The sequence below is a fragment of the Blennius ocellaris genome, assembly GCF_963422515.1.
Source record: "Blennius ocellaris genome assembly, chromosome: 1".
NCBI classification, from domain to species: Eukaryota; Metazoa; Chordata; class Actinopteri; order Blenniiformes; family Blenniidae; genus Blennius; species Blennius ocellaris.
This window is the reverse complement of record NC_137650.1, coordinates 22,554,948-22,574,738: the sequence shown is the minus strand read 5'-3', so window position 1 is coordinate 22,574,738 and position 19,791 is coordinate 22,554,948. Positions and strand designations below refer to the sequence as shown.

Below are 19,791 nucleotides of genomic sequence, written 5' to 3'. Positions count from 1 at the left end.
CCATAGAAATGTGCGCACAGTCAACCTGTGAAAATCTTTAACACTGAATCCAACAAATGTCTGTCCTTCGTTTATTGTCTCACTTCAAAATGATTCCATTCTCTCCATTTGACTCTAACGACACTTCAACTACCAGCAACCGTAAACTGGATGAAGTGGCTATAAAAATGAATGGATGGGTTTCCCTTGGACTCACTTCCCAAGAAGATATGTTTTATTCACTTATATAATTTAACATAATTTTTGATTATCCCATCAATAATTCAAATATAAATGCTGTAATTGAATCAGATGGCTGAGAATCAGTGATACCATACAATGAAAAATTACTTATAAAAACAGTATTGCCCAAAGCTCATACATTCATACTGTAGAAAAATGTGGTATAAATGGTAGATGTCCACCAATGAGTGGAGATTATGTGTACATTTACCATAAACCTTTTGATACTAAAACCCCTAATGGTCCAGTATCATTGATTAAATTCACAGAACAATCATTTCTGGTCATAGGTAGCAAAACAATCTATCTTTTGCCATTTTATAATCCATATTTAAAAACTGTTGTACATTTTTCTTGTTATTTTTGAAGAATTTCAGACAATTTTTGCAGATATGGCTGATGCAAATAATGGTTGCCCTTCATAAGGTTTAGGTAGTTCATAAAAGGAAACAGAACAAAAGAAAATCATGAATATCAATTTGCAAGATATCAGCCTATTACGAACAGATGTTAATCTGAAATCAACACAAGGTCAGCAAACTATTGCCAAAATCTAACTCAAAAACTGAAAGTTCACACCTGTAGAAACATGTGGCCAAGACTCAGTTTGAGTTAAATTAAAGAAAATTAGCAAATCTCTAAAAGGGATTCATTAACAGCACCCAACCTTGAGTCAAGATATGTTGCTAGTTTTTTTTGTGGTTTTTTTTTTTTTTTTAGAGTATATTTGACCAACCATTGACAAAAATGACACGTGTACAGTGTAGCTTTTATTTTCCAACCATAAGCTGGCCTTTCAGTGTGATATGTATCATTAAAGAAAAGGCACATCATGAAGCTTTTTCAAACACAGTTGTGGCAGTACAGACAGCAGCTGGATAATACTTGTGCCTGTGGCTCAGGAATGGCAGTCAACTCATTTAAGTTCATAACTTCAAAAGAACAGTTTTATCATTAACTCGGAAATTCATTTTGCAAGACCCTGTTGCCAATTTAACAAGATTCCTTCCCATCACCACAATCAGACACTAGGCTCTTCACAAAGGCACAAAGCATGTCAATAAATATTATGTACATGACAGTAATAAAATAATGTTCACTTAATATGTACAAAGCAAATATAAAATGATAGGAAAATACACACAATAGTTCCGTCAGCCTTTATGACCGACTACTTATAGCTGCATGAGCATTGTACTGTAGATATGTCCGAGTGTAAACAAAAGCACTATAATCCTTCAGTATGTTTTTAAAAAACGTATATACATTTTACAGATCATCTCATTATTTACAGCCAGCAAAACCATTGTCATCAGAGCTATGTGCTAACACAGGCAGAAAACCACAGAAAAGTATCATTAATCTGCTGGTGAAGCTGATGATATAATCCGTGAAAGTTAGACCAAAAGCCAACAGTTTAACAATTTAGGAAATATGGTTTTATTGCCAAGAGTTGAAGAGGATGAATGCTGCTCATGAGTTCTACCTTTATATCGACTTCATTGTCGCGACTTTATATATATGATATCTTTAATGCCAAGTGATTCCAGGCAGAAACACTATACCTATAAGAAAGTCTTTTGTTTTTAAATGGAAAAGAATGTAATAAATAGCCACCAGCACTTGAGTAAATAATTCACCCAAAAGGAAAATTTTAAATGTTTAGTTTTATCATTTGGTTAGGGACTTTGGAGTGATCAATGTTTTCACTATGAGGAGTGACAAGTTCCAACCTGTGCTGGGGTTAAGTTGCAGTTTTATGCTTTGCAACCAGAGTTAAGATGCTGCTGGGTTCATTTTGCAGCTACAAGCTGACCTGTTAACTGTTTTCAGTATTTCTGCCAAGTCGTTTCACCGTGTCATTTGCATTTCTCTTCGGTTGCAGAGACTAGAAGTAAGATTTTGAGATCATAGCAAGAATAATCTAAGCCATCACGTTTAGTGACTTTCTTTGCAGTATGCGGGTCACATAATAAGGCTTTGTGGTATTAAAGACAGTATTAATCTGTTCTTTCATCCTTAGTTTCTGACTTTCTTGAAATTGTCAAACTATAACTTAAACTACTCTATGTTAATCTTTGCCGTTATTTCCATAAGTTTCATAAATGGTGAATAAACCTGTGGCGCTCTTGATCGTGGTCGAGATAAGGATGGAGATGAAGGCGACCCCTCTGCACTTGATGTCGTGTCTTTGTCTGTTCTTGCATCCACTTCATCTGCTCCAGACGACACGGGACTCGTGGGGGATTCAGGCTCAGACGGAGGTCTGTAGGGGAAGGTCCCAGTCGGCGGCACCGAGGGGTTGGACTCCAGGAAGCGGCTGTACTCAACAGGAGTGTACTTCAGTAAACTGGACTCAAGCCTGCTGGGTGGAGGGTTGTTAGACCTGAACGTCCTCGGCTGAGTGGGCATGGTTAGGTAGTACGACGCGTGCTGAATTGGAGATGAGGGGGGCGAAGGCTGGAAGAAGGAAGGTCTTTGTGAGAATGGAGATGGCGGTGTGGGTGATGAGGGCTGTTTAGGTGACGAAGGTGGCTCAGGTGAGGAGGAGTCAGTGGGTGAGGAAGGGATGGGAGACAGGGGTTGGGGGGGTGATGGAGGATTCACTGGTAATTGAAGCGGAGCAGGTGGAGGGGGTTTTGTGTGATGATGAAACGTTGCGTCGTTCATAGCAGAGTCAGAATCATGCCTCTGTGCTTCACCTCTGTAGGTCAGACAGAAGAGTGAGAAACCACCTCTGTAATGAAGAACCGTATCAAACCACTGACCCGAGTACATTGCTTCCTACCTTTGGAGCAGATCGCAGCCTACTCCTATCTCCCTGCTGTCCAAAACATCTCTTGGCCTAGTCTGTGTGGACATAGAATACTTCAGCTTGGCTTCTAATTCATTATTCTAGGAAAAGGAAAAGAGGAAAAGATCGCCGTCAGGCCAGCTTCATGCAAAGGACTGCTGCCATTATACATTGGAAAAGCTCACATGGAAGCTGCAGTGACACAGAAACAACAACAACAAAAAACACCACACAGATGCTGCTGAAAGTCCAGGATATCCAGTGCTCATTTACCCCAGTGACACATCTGTAGCCATGCAGGAGAAAACCACACCAGGCGGTGACAAAAAAACACACAGCAAACACGCGGTGAAAGGTCGTCTTACCTCACACTCCACGATAGCGATCCTGTCCAGCAACTCTGAGATAAACATGTCCTTCTGAGCCACTTGACCGCGCAGAGTTTGAACCTGCACGACACCAAGACCAAAACCATTTGACCTTTTTTATTATTGTGATTTAAATATTGTAAGAGTTTGTAATGGTTTCATACATTACAAGGGTAAAGTCTGAATTCAAGCACGAGTCGCACCATTTTTAATATAAGCAATAATTCTCTCAAATTTAAAAGTTTTCAGTTTACTCTTTGCAATCAGGACAAAATCATGTCTGAAGTGAAGCGATGATTGTGAAGCATAATTTCAAGATGGTGGCACATTTACCTCCATGTTATTACTTTTTTGTATCATGATGAACAGATTTAGTTTTAAACTTTACAAACTAGTTTGTAAGATATCCTTTGGTTTTTAAAACCTGGGCTTTACCAATTTTTGTTTTAAGAAAACGGGCATGAAAATGTTCTTGTGGCAGATAATATAACTTGCTTCCAGTGATTTGTTTTCTTTAAAGCAGACACTTTTGAGTTTTGCAGAGGCCAATGACAGTTTGTATGAAAAATTACAATTAATGATCTGGTTCGTAATCACAAGGCTGCCATGGCACTCAGCACTTTATTGACTTTAGGGATGAGGGTTTATGTTCCTTGCAGACACAGCCCGGGACCTCCACAGCAAACAAACATCCTGAGCTAATGCATGTACAGTACATCAGCCCCTCCCGTTGTTCAAACACAGAACAGAGGAGCTGGTGAAATTAATCTTGCTCACCTCCTCGATCATTCCTTTGACTTTCCTCTGCTGGCAGAACACCATGTCGTTCAGGTGCTTGATCCTTTCACGGAGGTCCACCGTTTCACTCTGCAGCTCTTTGGACCTAAACACACAAACAACAACAAAAAAACAATCGGCCACAAAAATCAGAAGAGAAAAAACACTGCAGTGCCCCGATCAAAGTGTGAATCAATAAACTTGTTTTAGTTTAATCAAACTGTTGTTTGACAAAAAATTTAAAAGTAATCACTTCGTAATAGAAAGGCTAAATCCTTTGTAGACACAGTGAGCAACTGACACAGAGGGCATTAACTGGCACCTTATTGCATAACAGGTTTATATGGGGAAGAAAAGGTCATTGGTGTTGCTCGTGGTGCCCCTGAAGAATAGTCTCCAACTGAGATTAAATGAAATTTGTTTTGGCAAACCAATGTTTGTTTTCCTGGATCCTGATTTGTACCTTTGGGCCGCAGTTTGATCAGTTTTATCCGTCAGCTCCAGCAAGCGAAGGCGCTGTTCAGATTCCTGCAGCTTTTTCTGGAGTTGACCCTTTTCCTGTGGAAAACCGTATCAAGTCATGTCAGTCTGACTTTTGTTCCTCAGTGACGAGAGGAAAACAACCATTCACAACTAAAAAGTTCTCAACAGTAGTTTACATTTGTGTTGCATTAAACAATATTGTAATTTCAACTGCAATGGAAGTCAACTCTAATTAATTAAATCAAATATACTGCATTTGCTCTTCTACTGATAAGTCGAGTATAACCATGTAATCATAATGCCTGATTAAAATGTACAGCAATTCATATGACAGATTGTTTTATGTCATGGTACCACAGTTACTATGTTGTGGTACTGGTAACTAAGATACGTGTGACATTGAAGTATATCTTACTTTTCCCATACAGTCCAGGAGACGTTCCACTTCAATGATCCTCTGGTCTCTCTCTGCTATCTTGGCCTCTGCAATCTGGATCTTTCTTTCCGCTTCCTCCAGTCGCCTGATGTACTCGTCCAGTTGGGCCTGCGTGAACAGAAATAACTGTTGGTATAATCTTGACGTAGACGTTAAAGAGCCGTTTATTTGATCAAACTTGAACTATTTGACATGTCATGACTGATAATCTTAGGACCGTTCCATTGCGGCACAGGAGCTCCCGTTTCCACCGTCAACAGAAACCGTGAGGGTCTTATTTGTGAATAAGAGCTGAAAAATGCAGACCTGTAGGGTTTCGATCTCCTCCCTGTGCTTGCTCTGTTCCTCCTGCAGCTTTTCCTCGTACTCCCTCTGCAGCTTTGCCGAGAGGTCATGCAGCGCCTGGGTGTTGGCCTCCTGTGAAGACTCCACCTGGACAAGCCACAGCACAGCAGAAATTACGGCTGCACTCAGCTGATTACGCCTGATTGATGCGAGGATAGAAGATGCAGATCCCGCCGGTGTGTTCCAGAGTTGCAGTGACATATCAGCAGGCCTTCTAAATTGAAGTATACAGCTTCATGGAATTTTTCTTCATTTCTTGGAACATGAAGCTATTTTGTCTCTCACGCACAACGATCATCCTTTTGTAATCAATTAGAATTGTGGCGTGCTCAGGGCATATACACAGAGAAAGACAACAACCGACTCTCATGTACACACTTATGGGTATTTTAGAGTTACCCATTCACCACAGAGAAAGGCCTCCACCGCTCACTGTGGACTCAAACCAAAGACATTCTCGCCACGAGGCAATAGTGCTACTCACAATGTGCAGCCCAGATACTGACTACTATTTTATCACCATATAGAAGAGAGCAAAAGTTCTTAGAACTTCTATGATCCTTGATGTTTGTTTTTAGTGTAGCCTGCTGCTCAATCGAAAACTGCCGAGGTGTCAGGTGGTGAATAACTTCCACATGTGAAGCATTCCTGTATTTGCCTTTGTTTGCTATCTGCAATCTCACATTTCCACTCTAGTCTTTGGTGACTTTCCATCACACTTTTCACAAACAAACTTTCAGCATGGGTGGAAAAAGTGTAAGGAAACAACTTGCCTATAAATTATACACATATTCTTGAATTTGAAATGTTGTACAGTCGTCGCTTTTTAAAAAAAAACAGGCCTCCATCCATCTAGTCAACCAGTAGCTCCATGAATGTGCGAGAGCCAACCGTGATGTAAAGATTTCAGATTTCCAGGCATGTCTAAGTTTATGTGAATTAGTACAGTAATAGGGTATTCCATAACAAAGAGTGTATGTGTGAGTACAGTGATACCTGCAGTCTCAAAGTTTGGTTTTCAGCCTGTGCCGCTGCAAGCGCCTGCTCCTTCTCTTGGAGTTGTTCTTGTGCTTTCTCGTAGGTGCTTCGCAAACTCTTCACCTCCTCTTTTGTGTCCACTCGGCCCTGACAGTTCTCCAGGAGAGATTTCTGCAAAGACAGACAAGATAGGTTGACTAATAGAGTAGACCTTTGATATGACAGTGGGCAGCTGTTTTGATTCGTTATACCTGCAGACCAATGTTTGCCGTTATGAGGGAGCTGTTCATCTGATCGAAGCTTTCCATGGCGGCAGTCCGGATCTTCACCTCCGACTCCAGACTTCTTCGATTTGTGTTGGCAGCCTAATGAAACAGTGAATTTTCATGTGATTTCACTGCTTTACAGGTGGAGTTTGATGGGCAATTTCTGAGCCACCAGTCCCACGGTATTGCATAATTAATTACCCTGATTTCCTGTGAAAGCTTCTGCATCGATTGCTGCATTCCTCCAAACTGCCCATACATCCGCTCTCTCACCTTCTCCAGAGAGTCTCTCACCTACGTTTGGAGAGCGAGAACATATAGACATGTTGTAAACCACATTCACGATGTCATGTTGAAACAATGGCTGACCTAAAGGTTTGCTCACTGCGTTGGTCTCCACTCACCTCCTTGATATACTTCATCTCATCCTGAAGATGATCGACTGTCCACTGTCGCGCCATCACCTCTTGATGTCTGTTTGAGCCCGTCCTCTGCACCACACCATACACTTTGGGCCCATGATGCTGCAGAGAGGTCTCTGGCACCCCATTGGTCACGTCTCCAAGGTGCTGAGGGAGACAGGATCGCCCCGGTCAGGTTTCTATAGACACCCGCTGCCGAGGCTGACTTGTACTTTCAATGCGTCCTCCTAAACCCGTGCACACATGCACACTTGCAGGTGCACTGCATGTGTTGGTGTGCAGACGTACATGTCTAAATATGCATGCTTGTTCAGGTATTTCTAGCACCGCTGTTGCTGAGCACTGGAAACTGGAAACTGCCTGAGAACGAACAGCTAAAAAAGGTGCAGAGTGCACTGGAGGTGTCATGTTTCTGCAACCTGGTACATGAGCTGCTGCCATTTCTGGCTATTGTACCTCTATCAGCCAGTGATAACAGATACACACCAGCACAGGAGCCGTGTGGCACTTCAAACAATGCAATAACTAAATAACAAATGACAATTGTAGTCATGGGCACAGATAAATTACAGGGCTGGAGCTCAGGTATCAGATTTCTCTGAATATTTTAGAAGTCAACCTTTTATATGGATGCTGGAGAAATTCCTCATGGGGCTCCAGCCCATGTGCATTAAACTCTTAAATAATTTGCACATTATTTTTTATTTGGCCATGCATGTGTAAAAAAAGACAAAGGTGTGTGACAGAACACGGCACTGTTTGGAAATAAAACCTTAGTAACTATTTACCATTAGAAACAGTTAAAATTGTTGAAGTTCGAAGGAGAGGATTGTTAATTTTGTTGAAATCATTGAAACTGTTGGGCGAGCCTTTTCAGTGTCCAGCTGTTCACTAGCAGCTATGTTATCAATTCAGTCAATACTGCTGTAAAACACTAAACCCGATCAATTTAAACAGGCAATAAAAAGCAACACAAAAGGTAAAGTAACTGCTTGGGCTACCTTTTATTTGGAGTAATTTCAAAAGGTGGAAAAAAATACTGGAGTTCAATTGTTGAATTGCTAGTTTTCTACAAGCAGTCCAGCACCAGACCAGATGTTTATGATCGTCGTTCTTTGACTGACTTGTAAGTGACTCTCGCGTGTCGTTGGCTGGAGCTGACCCTAGCTCATCCTCACCTGGATAATCAAAGTACAGAAGATGAATTGTTTATCCAGTATTGTAATTTTACTTGAGATCAGTTGAATAACCATCAGATCTGAAAGTGTAGAGTTTGTCTCACAAGATATGTGAACTGCCATTGTCTTTGTTATATTCTGCTCCATGGGGGAAAAAAAGTAAAACAGTGGCTTGTTATGAGTGAACAAGCACGTCTTTCTCAGCCGAAGCAGATACACTTGAGACATCGAATCAGTTACAGTCACCTGCAAGCTTTAATTCATACCGACCGTCTGAGGAATACATTATTGATGACAGCCTCAGAGTGCAGGCACTGAAGTGCATTTTACAGTAGGATGTCAGTGACATATACACACACACACTGCACTGAAGCTCTGGCAGTGTGTGTGTGTGTCACTCCCATTATTCATGTAGTGGAAGAGACCGTCTACCTGCTGAGGCGACTCACTGCCAGCTGGCCTCTCCCTTTGGATAAGCCCGTTCTTCTTCTTCCATGTCCCACTGACATCTTTTTCTCTCTCAGTCTGCAGAAGAAAAAAACACATTATTCAAGATTTCTGTTGTGGATGAGTTACTTCAATCCCGGTGTGAGCAATTCGAAACATTGAACAATTTTTTAAAAGGCGTATCCTGTCCAAGCAAACCAACCGTACCCTCCAATTTGTTAATTTTTCATTGTACTAATGCACTGGAGTGTATCCGTGTGATAACAGAAATGATTTCAACAAGAATGCAAGCAAACAAATACGTGAACAAGTCCCACATGGCACCAAGTGAATGTGATATTACCTATTGATAGCCAAGAGACTTAAAATAATGTATAAAAGGCTATTTCTTACACAAATCCATAAGAAAAATCCAAACCCAAAACAAGCCTGTTTAGTTTGTCGTTTTTGTTAACTCAAAGTGTGATGACTTTTGAATAAGACAGACAACACTTGACAAAAACAGAGACTTCTGACGTCTTGTTAGAGCCTCTGCTCAAAATGAAATAACCGTACGGGACATACCGCCGAGTGAAAGAGGCGTCAGTCTTCATCTCACAGAGATAAGAGTGAGGAGGACTGGAACAAAGACGCCAGTGTTGTCTTACAGACAGAGCTGAGCTCCACATTTCTGCACCACTTAATCTACAGAGAACATGCTGTTGAGAAATGGTGAAGGCCCACTAATAAGCGGATGTGAATTCCAGCTGGTGGGAGGGAACTAAGCCATCCTTAATACTGCAGCCCGTTCACCCAGCTTTGAATTTTACTGTGCCAATGTTTGACCACAGTGGCGGACAGTGTTTACCTGGCTTTTGTCACCGAAGCAGCAAACGTGTCATTTTTTTTTTAGGGTGGAAGTAAGCCTCAGGCTTTCAAGTGCTTTACTGCGTCGAAAGACTTAGCAGCTCAAAGGCCGAGCACTACCTGAATTATGTAGAATGAATAAAAATGTCAGTGTCGTGCGAAACATCAGTGTCATTGTTTGCTCTGTCATGAGACTGTGCTGTGAGTGACTCAACTGATGAGATTAGTTTCTTATTTCCAATACAAACAAAAGTTAAACACGAAGACACACGTCGCTCATTGGGTGGAAATATGTTCACTTTGTGAACGCTTTCAGCCATTATGAAGACGAAATCCAATTCTGTCAGTGTAGAAGTGTGAGTGTGTCATGGAGCAGATTTATTACAACTCATCTAGGCCATAGGCACTGGCTGAACTGTATTCATGACGTGTCAGGTTGCAGGACACACCCTTACAAATTTTTAAGGTTTAACCCTCGACAATTCCATTTCTTGACCAGGGTCCTGAGTGACCTATATATGACCTTCCCTTAAAGATTGCAGCTGCAATATAGGACAAATACCCTTTCTTTAAATTTGATCTGTAAATCTACATTGAGCTTGTTTAACCTCCTTCTGAATACTCCTGCAGTTATCTGAAGTGTGGCAACAACATGAGGGTGCCGTGTTACCACCATTATAACACCACCTGCAAAGACCGCAGAGCTTGGTGACAAATACATAATGAGCAGATAAAAGAGGACTCAAGGTGAGTTTCTACCCTTTTGAACTCTGAACATCTGAAACTTTAAGGTCTACGAGTCGGGCCTCACGCTTTCACTTTTCTCTGCCGCTCAACAGTTTCATACTTTATGCAACACTTTGTTTTTAGAGTTTGATGAACGAGCAGCGCCTCATCGCTTTGTGCTCCAATTTCATGTCCTGACAGATCTTGTGATTTTTGGATCTTACAGAGGTGAAAATACAAAGTTGCACGATCGGGTTGATTTCATTTCTAATGCCCGAGTGGTGCATGCTGACGTTATTTTGTTCAGCCCACCACAAATAATAAAAGAAATATATCAAACAACAATTTCTTGGAATGAAACAGACAAGAAATCATATCTTAGCAGCCTGATGCCAAATGGAAAAAAAGAAGGTTTATAGCTATGTTGTAATTCCAAACAGCAACAAAGTCAAAAGACACATTTCCTAAAATGCTAATGTTTCAAAGCCAAACTATTACGACTCTGTTTTCACTCTTTATGCACTAGTTTGTTTCCTCCGACCATTACACACAGGAAGGCAGCCGATTGTGGAAAAGAAAATCCCTTGCCGTCGTTAAAGCTGCTGTTTTCTATCCAGAAACAGACTCTCTGCTCAGTTGCAGGATTGTTTCCGTACTGAATGCACACGTGTGCGTGTTATCCACTTTGTGTTCTCTCTTAATCAGACTGTTCTCTGTCATCAGTTCCAATAGTCATGGTCACGCCCTCCCAGAGGGAGCCACAATCAGAGATTACTCTCAGTGTGCTATCAGTTGTGTAAAAACAAGACCAACTTCATCCTTCTGGCCAAGGTTCATGCAAAACACACCGTTGTTTTAGTCGCACAATCACACACAGCCAAATGCACCAGAAATCTCTTCAAGGCCAAGATTTAGTGAAGCGTCTCACCCAGCTCTCACATTCTCAAGATCAAACTGTGGCATCAGCCTCTGGACCAAATCCTGAACACAAACAAATGCCGTGGGCAGAGCCACCTACAGCAAACACCCTCACAGCCTGCAGCACACACTCAAACTTCACACGGCCACAATAAGTGCAGAAATGTAATGTGGCACGTCAGTAAGCAGATGCCAGCTTTATGAGGTATGTCACCGATGTCGTTTCAGCTCAACTGTAACTTTAAATATTTTCAATACTGCAGGTCTACAATGGAGCTGGGCTTTGAAGAAAATGTGAACCAGCTGTGCATCCATTATCTCACACACACACGAATCTCACTGGCTACACCATCTTTCCATCAAAGCCGTAGTGTCATAACATGAATCCAGGCTCTATTTCTTGACTAAGGATGTCTGTAGTCCAAAACACAATTCAACTTTATTCACCACTTTGCTTTCAGCCGATTCAAATATGGCTGTCAAGTTATAGGTGGGACAAAGCGTGGATAATTGAAGAATGTCTCTGAGGGAGATATACATGACTTACCGTGTCTGAGCCTGTGGGTTTTTCCTCCTTTTTTTCATGATCTCCTGCATGAAGAGTCAATCTCAGGCGTCTTGTTCTCCTCTGAAAGACAGACAAAAGGCAAACAGAATCATGAAATAATACTTATTTGGATTAAAAACTTTACTAAAAACATCCATTGAACCAAAACACAAAGAACACAAGCTTCAAGACATCATGGAATTATTTATGGACAGCAGCAACGGAGCAATAAACAAAGTTTATGTAAATGTTCTGACATTGCGGAATGGAGTGTTTATTTACTATACAGTTGTTTGATTTCGTAAAATATGCAATTTTTCTCAATTTCTTTGTAACTTTTGACAAAAGTGTCTGATTCTGAAGCCACACACATTTCACCAAATGATCACACTGTGCCATTCCACATGACAGGAGCAGGGGACTGGATAAAAAGAACGAACAAGTTTAGTGGAAAGGCCTGTTCTATCAGAGAGCTGTTCAAATAAACATGACAGCAATGCATCCTGCACACTCAGCTCTCATTACACGGTTGTGCAACAGAGCACATCTACACATCCTACAACAAACAGTCGGTCACAAAGAGTGAGATCAAAGAACAGGACATCCTAAGCTGGGCTAGAGAAACGGTTTTCACTGTGCACAGACGTGAAACAAGTGGCTGCAGAGTTAAAGGCAGCAGGGGTGGACAAGCAGAGGGCGGGAGGGGAGAGAGAAAAAAACAGTGGACTGTGAGCAAAACACAGTGTAGAAGGGAGGAAAGAGAGAGACAGAGGGGGGGGCTTCAGGACTTTGACTTCTCTGGGACGTCTACTTACCGGACTCGCGGTCTCTGGAGAGTCCTCGGTGGTGGTGGTGGTGATGGTAGAAATAGTTCGTCCTGAACCGTAGCGAAGCATTTCTCCTCTTTCTGTCCACTCCTGGCTTGTCTTCCTCTCACTCCCTCTGAAGCCCTCCTCCCACCCTTCCTCTCACTCTCCTTCCTGAGTTCTGCTCAGACTCTCAGAGCGACCATCCGACCCCAGCTCCAGCCAGAGAAGAGGAGGGAAATTCCACTCTGTCAAGTCTGCTGCTGGTGGAGGTGGTGGTGGTGGTGAGAGAAGCGGAGGGCCTGAGGGTCCGTCCAGGTGACAGTGAAATGACCAGGTATGATCCAGTCCCGACACTCAGCAACACTCACACAACCATGTCATTGTCTCAACCCCAGCCCGACTGCCTCTACATTGACCTGACTGACAGGCTTGTCAGTCACTCAGCTGCCTCTCTGCATGCGAGTGTGCGTTTCTCGCTGAGTCTCCGTGTTCCCATCAGACCTGTCGGGCCACATTTCACCTGTTTGCCTGCTCTGCCTCCTGCCCCGGGAGCAGGACTTTCATGGGCGGGACTTGTGACTGGGCTGGGACAGGTGCAGCGCTGCTTATCGACAGGAGTGGCCAACAGGAAGAAACAACTAAACTGAAGAAAAAAAAAAAAAAAACATATGACAGGTTTGACTTCCTGAAAAGTATAGTACTCAGTATTACAGCTTAAGTGTCAGGTCCATGGCTGCCTCCCCCCGTGTGTCTCACCTCACATTTTCAATTATCCTATTGTCTTCTTCTCCTGTTTAGCACTCATGTGCAGCAGCTGTGGTCTCCCTGCCTTCTCTCTATATTTAATCCCCCACCCCTCGCTCTCTCTGATGTCTGTGTTGGCTCGTTGTGTTTTTGTCTTTGTGTTCCCTGGACTTTAGTTTTATTTATTTATTTTTATTTGTGTTCTCTGCTCTCGTATGGATTTTTACCCCCTGGACTATAAACTCTTTTTATGGAAACATTTGAGTCAGTGCTTGGGTCCACCCACAACTCGTAACACAGGTTTACCTGAAAGTTACAATACAATGACATAATTCAAATTGTCAAAGTATTTCACATGTATTACACATTAGCTGAATAATTGAGACTTTTTTTTCCTTTATTGTTTATCTTCAACTTATAAGTCATGCAAACTGAAAATTTTGGTTGTTAGATTCCGAGTGTAGAAAAAACTGGTAAAACTATAGACTATAAACTTTTCAACTTTTTTTTTTGTTTGTTTTCTGGGATAAATGAAATCTTGCATTATTCTTTTCATTCCACTATTTATCTGATGGCTTTTCAGATTAAATCTACACAATATACTCAATTTGCCTACACTTCAAGTAGAAATGATCTAACTACAAATAAATGTCAAAACATATAAGAAATAGCCTTTCTATGTAATGACTAACATTTTTTTAACCTGAATTAAAAACTGCTTAAAAAAAACTCTGAATTAATATATCGTATATTATATACATATTTTCACTTATATTAATAAATACATTATTTTATTTTCCCTTTTGAATTATTTACTTTACATGATTTAATTTGGATAAATAAATAAACAAGTTATGTGTGGTTCTTCGTTCAAGAGGTCAGAAATGTGTTGCTGCTGTTGAGTAATACAGGCGTTCCTATACTGAATAAATTATTGATCGTGCTGATAAGGATGAAAAGGAAGACGACACAGCAAACATTATTATTTAATGCCATTGTCACCTATGACCGCCCTCTGACACATTTCAGCTGGTTTTACATTTTGACTCTACTGCCATCAGTTTACGCCTCCTTATCCTGTCAATTATCGTTGAGGAACAGTCATGCTGACGGCCAGATCACATTCTTGTAGTGAATAACCTGCGGTCACTCCCTTTCTATAGAAACCGGAGACGGAGTGGCAGACGAATGGGGAATGGTGGTTTTAAGACTCAAGTTGCTTGGTGAGAGCTTGTTCACTTCACATGTTTGTTGTATTTCATCAAAGCTCTTAATTTCAAACATGTCAGAGAAAAATGGAGAGAAAATTCCCAGGACAATATAAAGCAGTATTTCTACAGTGCTGGGTGGTTAATTAGTAACCAGACATCAAACAAAGGGTGTTTCTTTACTCCTGCGATCATTGAGCCGGCCTCTGAGCAGGGCTGCTCTCCCGGTTCAATGTCATGTGTAAAACCATGTGGAAGTCCTTTCTCGTGCTAAACACACGGTGTTGATTTCCTGTCACAATCTGCTCTGTTTCTGAGCAAATCATCATTCAACACCACACTGATGCCACGGCTCTGGTTTTGCGAGTCCAACAGGACATACAGGTACAAAAAAGAAGAAAATGGCACAGGGCACGTCAGCTTAAATCAATGCAACAAGCAGAGAAGCAGGCACAGTGGAATCAAACAAAATATACATATTTATTTTCAAGAAATTGCACTTTATGCTCATAATGTGTGTGTGTGTGTGTGTGTGTGTGTGTGTGTGTGTGTGTGTGTGTGTGTGTGTGTGTGTGTGTGTGTGTGTGATGGGTGGATCTTTTTTTAATTTTATTTACCACACATCACATGAGAAAATTAGTTTCCACTCTCAATCTCACAGCGAGTTCACCAGTTTCCTTCCAGCCTTTCTGGTGTGGACATTTTAATGTCATTTCTGGGCATGCACAAGTTTTCTCCAGGTGAATTAGAGACTCGAAAGATGCTGCACCACAATGTAGTGAGCAGCATTCTGACCTCCCAGGGAGAATATTGATTTCTGATTTCCTGGCTCTCTGCATTTGCACCTGTTTAAGATGAGCTCTGCCTTCGCCCATCGTCAGCTGGGAGCTGCTCCTACACCTGTGACTGCAGTGCAGAAAATAGATGGATGAATTGTTTTTGATAATGAATGTATGCATCTACTTATTCAGCTTTAAGAAACAAGTTTAAAAGATCACCTTTTTATAAATATTTAAGGATTAAAGCTTTCTAAATAGGATGTATTCTGTTCTTTGATGAGTACAAAAAAATGCTTGATTGTTACTATTTTAATGTTAACAATCATTAATGCCATGTATGACTGCAGCTGTGACACACAGTTAGTGGCTTTACACTCACAGTTTGTATGCCTCGTCTTTGTCCTTACTTGGAATCTGGGGAAAGAGCTTTGCAGGGCGATATCTTAACATATCGGAGTTACATTCTCCAGGAGTGAAAGATAAGCACAGCGCTCACCTTCATTTTGCACTGCCAGACAAAGCCAGTGCATTGTTTGCTCCTGCGTGCAGGTTTCGGTATGAGACCAGTTGTTTGTGCAGAATTTTACTGTTGAAACTGACAACAGCAGCTGATCTCAGCTCTGCATCCCTGCAGTGCCGCAGTTCAAGTTTGATAATTACTACAATGAGGGAGAAGAAGAAGAAGAAGAAGAAGAAGAAAAACACCCATGCAGCTGTTGACAGACTAATGAGCTGTTTGTGATGAGTCCCAATGCTGGACTCGCTTCAGAAATGTGCACCAACCACAAAATGCTCATAACAGCTGAAATTTACACACGAGCTGAGTCAGTGGTCAGTATTGACTCCTCTATTTCAGACGCATTAAAACCAGTTAAATTAAAGACCTGGCGTCATTTTTATTGAAATAATTCAATTGGAATATGTTCCATTATTTGGATGGCAAATTTTAACCAACCAAAAGAGAAGAAAATCTACATTTATAATCACGCACAAGTAATAGTGGATGTTTTCTGCTATGAATTTTACACCTTATTCATGCAGCTACTGAAAGGCCTTGATATGAATACAGTTTAATTTTGAAACCTTAACTTGGAAAAAGTAAAGAAGTGTAGTTTCTCCATTTCTGGTGAGAAAATATATTATAACCCCCGGTTATCTTTGCACCAACTCACACCTGTGAGGATGTTATGACAGTGTTGGAATGAATCGAAAGTATGCTCAAATGAAAAGCACAACGTGTTCATCTGGCTCATGCACACAAACAAAGAGATATGCACACGCAGACATTACACACAGAGACATACACATACACATGAGCCATTTGTTTTGTAAAGTAGCTGCTGAATGTTACTACAAGGTCATTATCATGAAAGGATTTTCAATATAGGTATATGCATGTGTGGTGCACAGTGGAACAGCGGTGAGTCTGACCACGCCATGACTCCAAATACGGGCCGGGCCTTTGTATTTTCTCTCCGTGTGTGTGTGTGTGTGTGTGTGTGTGCGTGTGCGTGTGCGTGTGCGTGTGTTTCCTCCGGGTCCTCCGGTTTCCTCCTGCGCTCCAAAATATGCATCACCTAACAATACCTTCAGAGACTTTTGTTGATTATTGTTTATAGTTTATTTTCACATTGTTTTGGAATTTTAAAAAATTAAACATTTGGGTAATCCACTCAGTTGAATTAGCTCAAGAATTTAAATTCTAAATATCGTTTTTTTTTGTTTTTTTTTACTTAGTTTAGTTTTCAAGAAAAAAAAAATTGTCCATTCGATGAAAAGTTATGATGGCTGATGTTTTGTTGTCAACTAAAAGATCTAAAGACTCCTTCCAGTATTGACACTGACTCCAAACACAACCCCCGAGAGCAGGTTTGTCCTGCTGCGCAGACACGTTCACCCTTAGGCATCCACCGGATATTCACTTATTACCTCCCTCCAGATCCCCAGTAAGTGTACTGTTTGAAACAAACACGCAATAAAAAAAAAGCTATGGGTGTAAAAATAACCTTTACAACAGAATTATCAACGTAAGGACAAGCCAAACTATAGACGATAAAAACTTATCACACACTGTGTTTGAATGCTGTAATTAATAAACCAGCAATAAAACCAACTCAGCAAAGTTTTAGTGAGCCATTAATCATGAGCGTGGAGGTATGTGAGGCTGACTGGCTCCCTCCTGCACGTCCCTCAGGGTCTGCAGAGGTCAGACAGCTTGACTGACTGATAAAAACCAGTCACCGGTCCTTCCCACAAACTATTTACTTCATTCACTCACATTTGGACTGAGGGGACCGTGTGCGTGTGTGTGTGCGTGTGCGTGTGTGTGTGTGTGTGTGTAAATCTTCCTTTTAAAAATCATTTCAGGGAATCATTTCACAGACAAGAAAAGAAGCACGTGTGCGACCGCTAGGGGGCAGCATGACACTGTGACATTTATACCATTGTCTTTGCGGGCCTCCATCCAGGTCCCTGTGAGCGTTGTAACACTAGTGTGTTTTCTATTTAGAACCGTGAAACTGTGATTAGCTCCACAGACCCCTGCGGCTTCACAACAAGGAACCTCCACAAATCACCTCCGAGATAACGCTCTCTCTCTCTCTTTCTCTCTCTCTCTCTCTCTCAGCTGTCTATCTCTTTATTTCCCAGCAGTCCCTTTGGCTGAAGTCACTCAAGCACATAAAGGAATCCCAAGAATGAATGATCACCTTGTTAAGCGCGCACAACTTTTTCTTCTTAAGTCTTGCAGTCTGCAGCTCCTATTAGTTTACTGCTTGACTTGACAGAGAGAGAGAGAGAGAGAGGGAGAGAATACTGTGGCACTTGAAAGGTCGATTTATTTGTTCCTCACAGAAAAGCAACAAATGAAGGTCGCGCCCTCTCAACAATGGCCGGTCAGCGGAAGAGAATAAAGTTGCATCTATTTACCTCCTTTCATTGCCGCACTCGAGAGGAAAACTCTCAAACTGACACCTCCACACAATATCAAGGTTTCATAGGTAAAAATGTAAACTGTAATTGAATTATTGTAGCTTTGATTCACAGTCCATGGACAAGCACTCAAAAGCCGAAGCATAAGTCCACATAGTACTGATTCAAACCAATTGTAAACACATTTAAACTGGGTGGTCATAATCCACACAGGAATCTTTTTTGTTTACCTCCGAGAGTCAAAAGAGTTCAAGACTTTGGTTTCGAAAGGCGGTCGAGTCCAAACACAGGCTACATATGCTTCATATGTTCCAGCAGGAAAAACACACACCCATCGAGCACGAAATCAAAGATAAAGCTTCTATTGACACAGCTGCACAGATTTTATCTGAAGGTAAGCGAAGTCAGAGGTGATGGTCAGACTGATCAGAACCACAAGTGACATGAACCTCAGTTCAATTAGATGCAACTCTCAGCTACTTTGTTCACCGTTTCTGATGCTCCTGCATGGGGAGAAGGCGGGAAGGTTTCTTCCTTTGTTCCGAGGTTCTTTGTAGGCTGAACAGTAAAGTGGAGGTCGGCGCTCAATTCATAAAGGAAGTTCAAGATCGGGAACGTTTCTGACTGGAGTCTGCAAGTTCTTCCTTTGGAAATGCCTCTCCTCCCACGGTTAAAGAAAAAACCTAACATGTTTGAGATTAATTTGTGACTAAGGGGTGAACATGGGTGTGTTTGGTTTAAGCAGGAGGAACTGGTTTTGTAAAGTGCAGAAAAGAGAATAATTCTACCAAAACTGGTAATCAATGTACAATGACAATGATTTGGATATTTTAAAGAAACATCAACTTCTATTAAAAAAAAAACCCAACAACAATAAATGCAGAAATGCTTTCTTTTGCTTCCATCTTCTATCCTGCTTCATCAAATTGCAGGTCACGGTGAGCCGACAGTGGGTGAAGGCAGGTTACACCCCGGAGTGGTCATTAGTCCATCACAGGCCAGACAGAACACAGCTCGCCATCAGATTCACACCTACGGGCAGGTTACAGTCACCAATTAGCCTCGGACACGTGTGTTTGGACTGTGGAGGGGGGAAATCGGAGTATCTGGAGAACAGCCACACGGGATAAAACATGCAAACTTAACAAAATAGGCAGAATCCAACCACAACACAGGACGTAGGACGTAGTTGTCATTATGAGGGGACAGTAGACACCACGACATGTTGAATCCATGAGGGAAACGATTTTGAGCAAATAAATAATAGAGCTTCAGATTTAAAGACGTGCTTCGATATTAAGAAAATTAAATGATTCCGGGTGGGTGTTAAAATGCCACAGAAATGACAACTTGAATTTTCCCAAATATTCATTTCTTTGGTTTATGCTCCAGACTCAAACACGACAAGAAGATTTGCCATGCAGATTTACCACCTCTGCTCTTTGCTGCCGTTTAAGGGCTGTGTGTTTATATAAAAAAATTAAAATAAAACAAATCACGATCAGAACTATTTTCATGTTCAGAACACACGACAACCTTTAAATGTTAGGAAACAAGGATGTGAGAG

The 19,791-nt window shown here is 41.4% G+C and overlaps 1 protein-coding gene across 3 annotated transcripts; it reads right to left on the bottom strand.

Annotated features, from left to right (window-relative positions):
- Nucleotides 1-1,029: 1,029 nt before the first annotated feature.
- Nucleotides 1,030-12,747, bottom strand: myzap (myocardial zonula adherens protein). Of its 3 annotated transcripts, none has more exons than XM_080502070.1 (14): nt 12,569-12,747; nt 11,754-11,834; nt 8,702-8,794; nt 7,074-7,238; nt 6,871-6,963; nt 6,655-6,768; nt 6,422-6,574; nt 5,387-5,512; nt 5,060-5,188; nt 4,625-4,719; nt 4,162-4,267; nt 3,382-3,465; nt 3,011-3,117; nt 1,030-2,926 (listed from the first exon to the last, which is right to left on the bottom strand). In XM_080502070.1, the coding sequence occupies exons 1-14, from the start codon at nt 12,647-12,649 to the stop codon at nt 2,284-2,286; spliced, it is 2,070 nt and encodes a 689-aa protein (XP_080358196.1). In that variant the 5' UTR covers nt 12,650-12,747; the 3' UTR covers nt 1,030-2,283. The 3 variants fall into 3 exon arrangements, with proteins under 3 accessions (XP_080358196.1, XP_080358198.1, XP_080358197.1); XM_080502072.1 differs by having other exon boundaries at nt 1,030-2,584; XM_080502071.1 differs by having other exon boundaries at nt 3,011-3,072.
- Between the last annotated feature and the right edge of the window lie 7,044 nt (nt 12,748-19,791).

Coding starts and splice junctions, on each gene's coding strand:
- myzap (XM_080502070.1), bottom strand. CDS start 12,649: ATGCTTCGCTACGGTTCAGGACGAACTATTTCTACCATCACCACCACC. Junction 11,835..12,568: donor CTCCAGAGACCGCGAGTCCG/GTAAGTAGACGT, acceptor TCTGTCTTTCAG/AGGAGAACAAGACGCCTGAG. Junction 4,720..5,059: donor TCCTGGACTGTATGGGAAAA/GTAAGATATACT, acceptor GGTTTTCCACAG/GAAAAGGGTCAACTCCAGAA.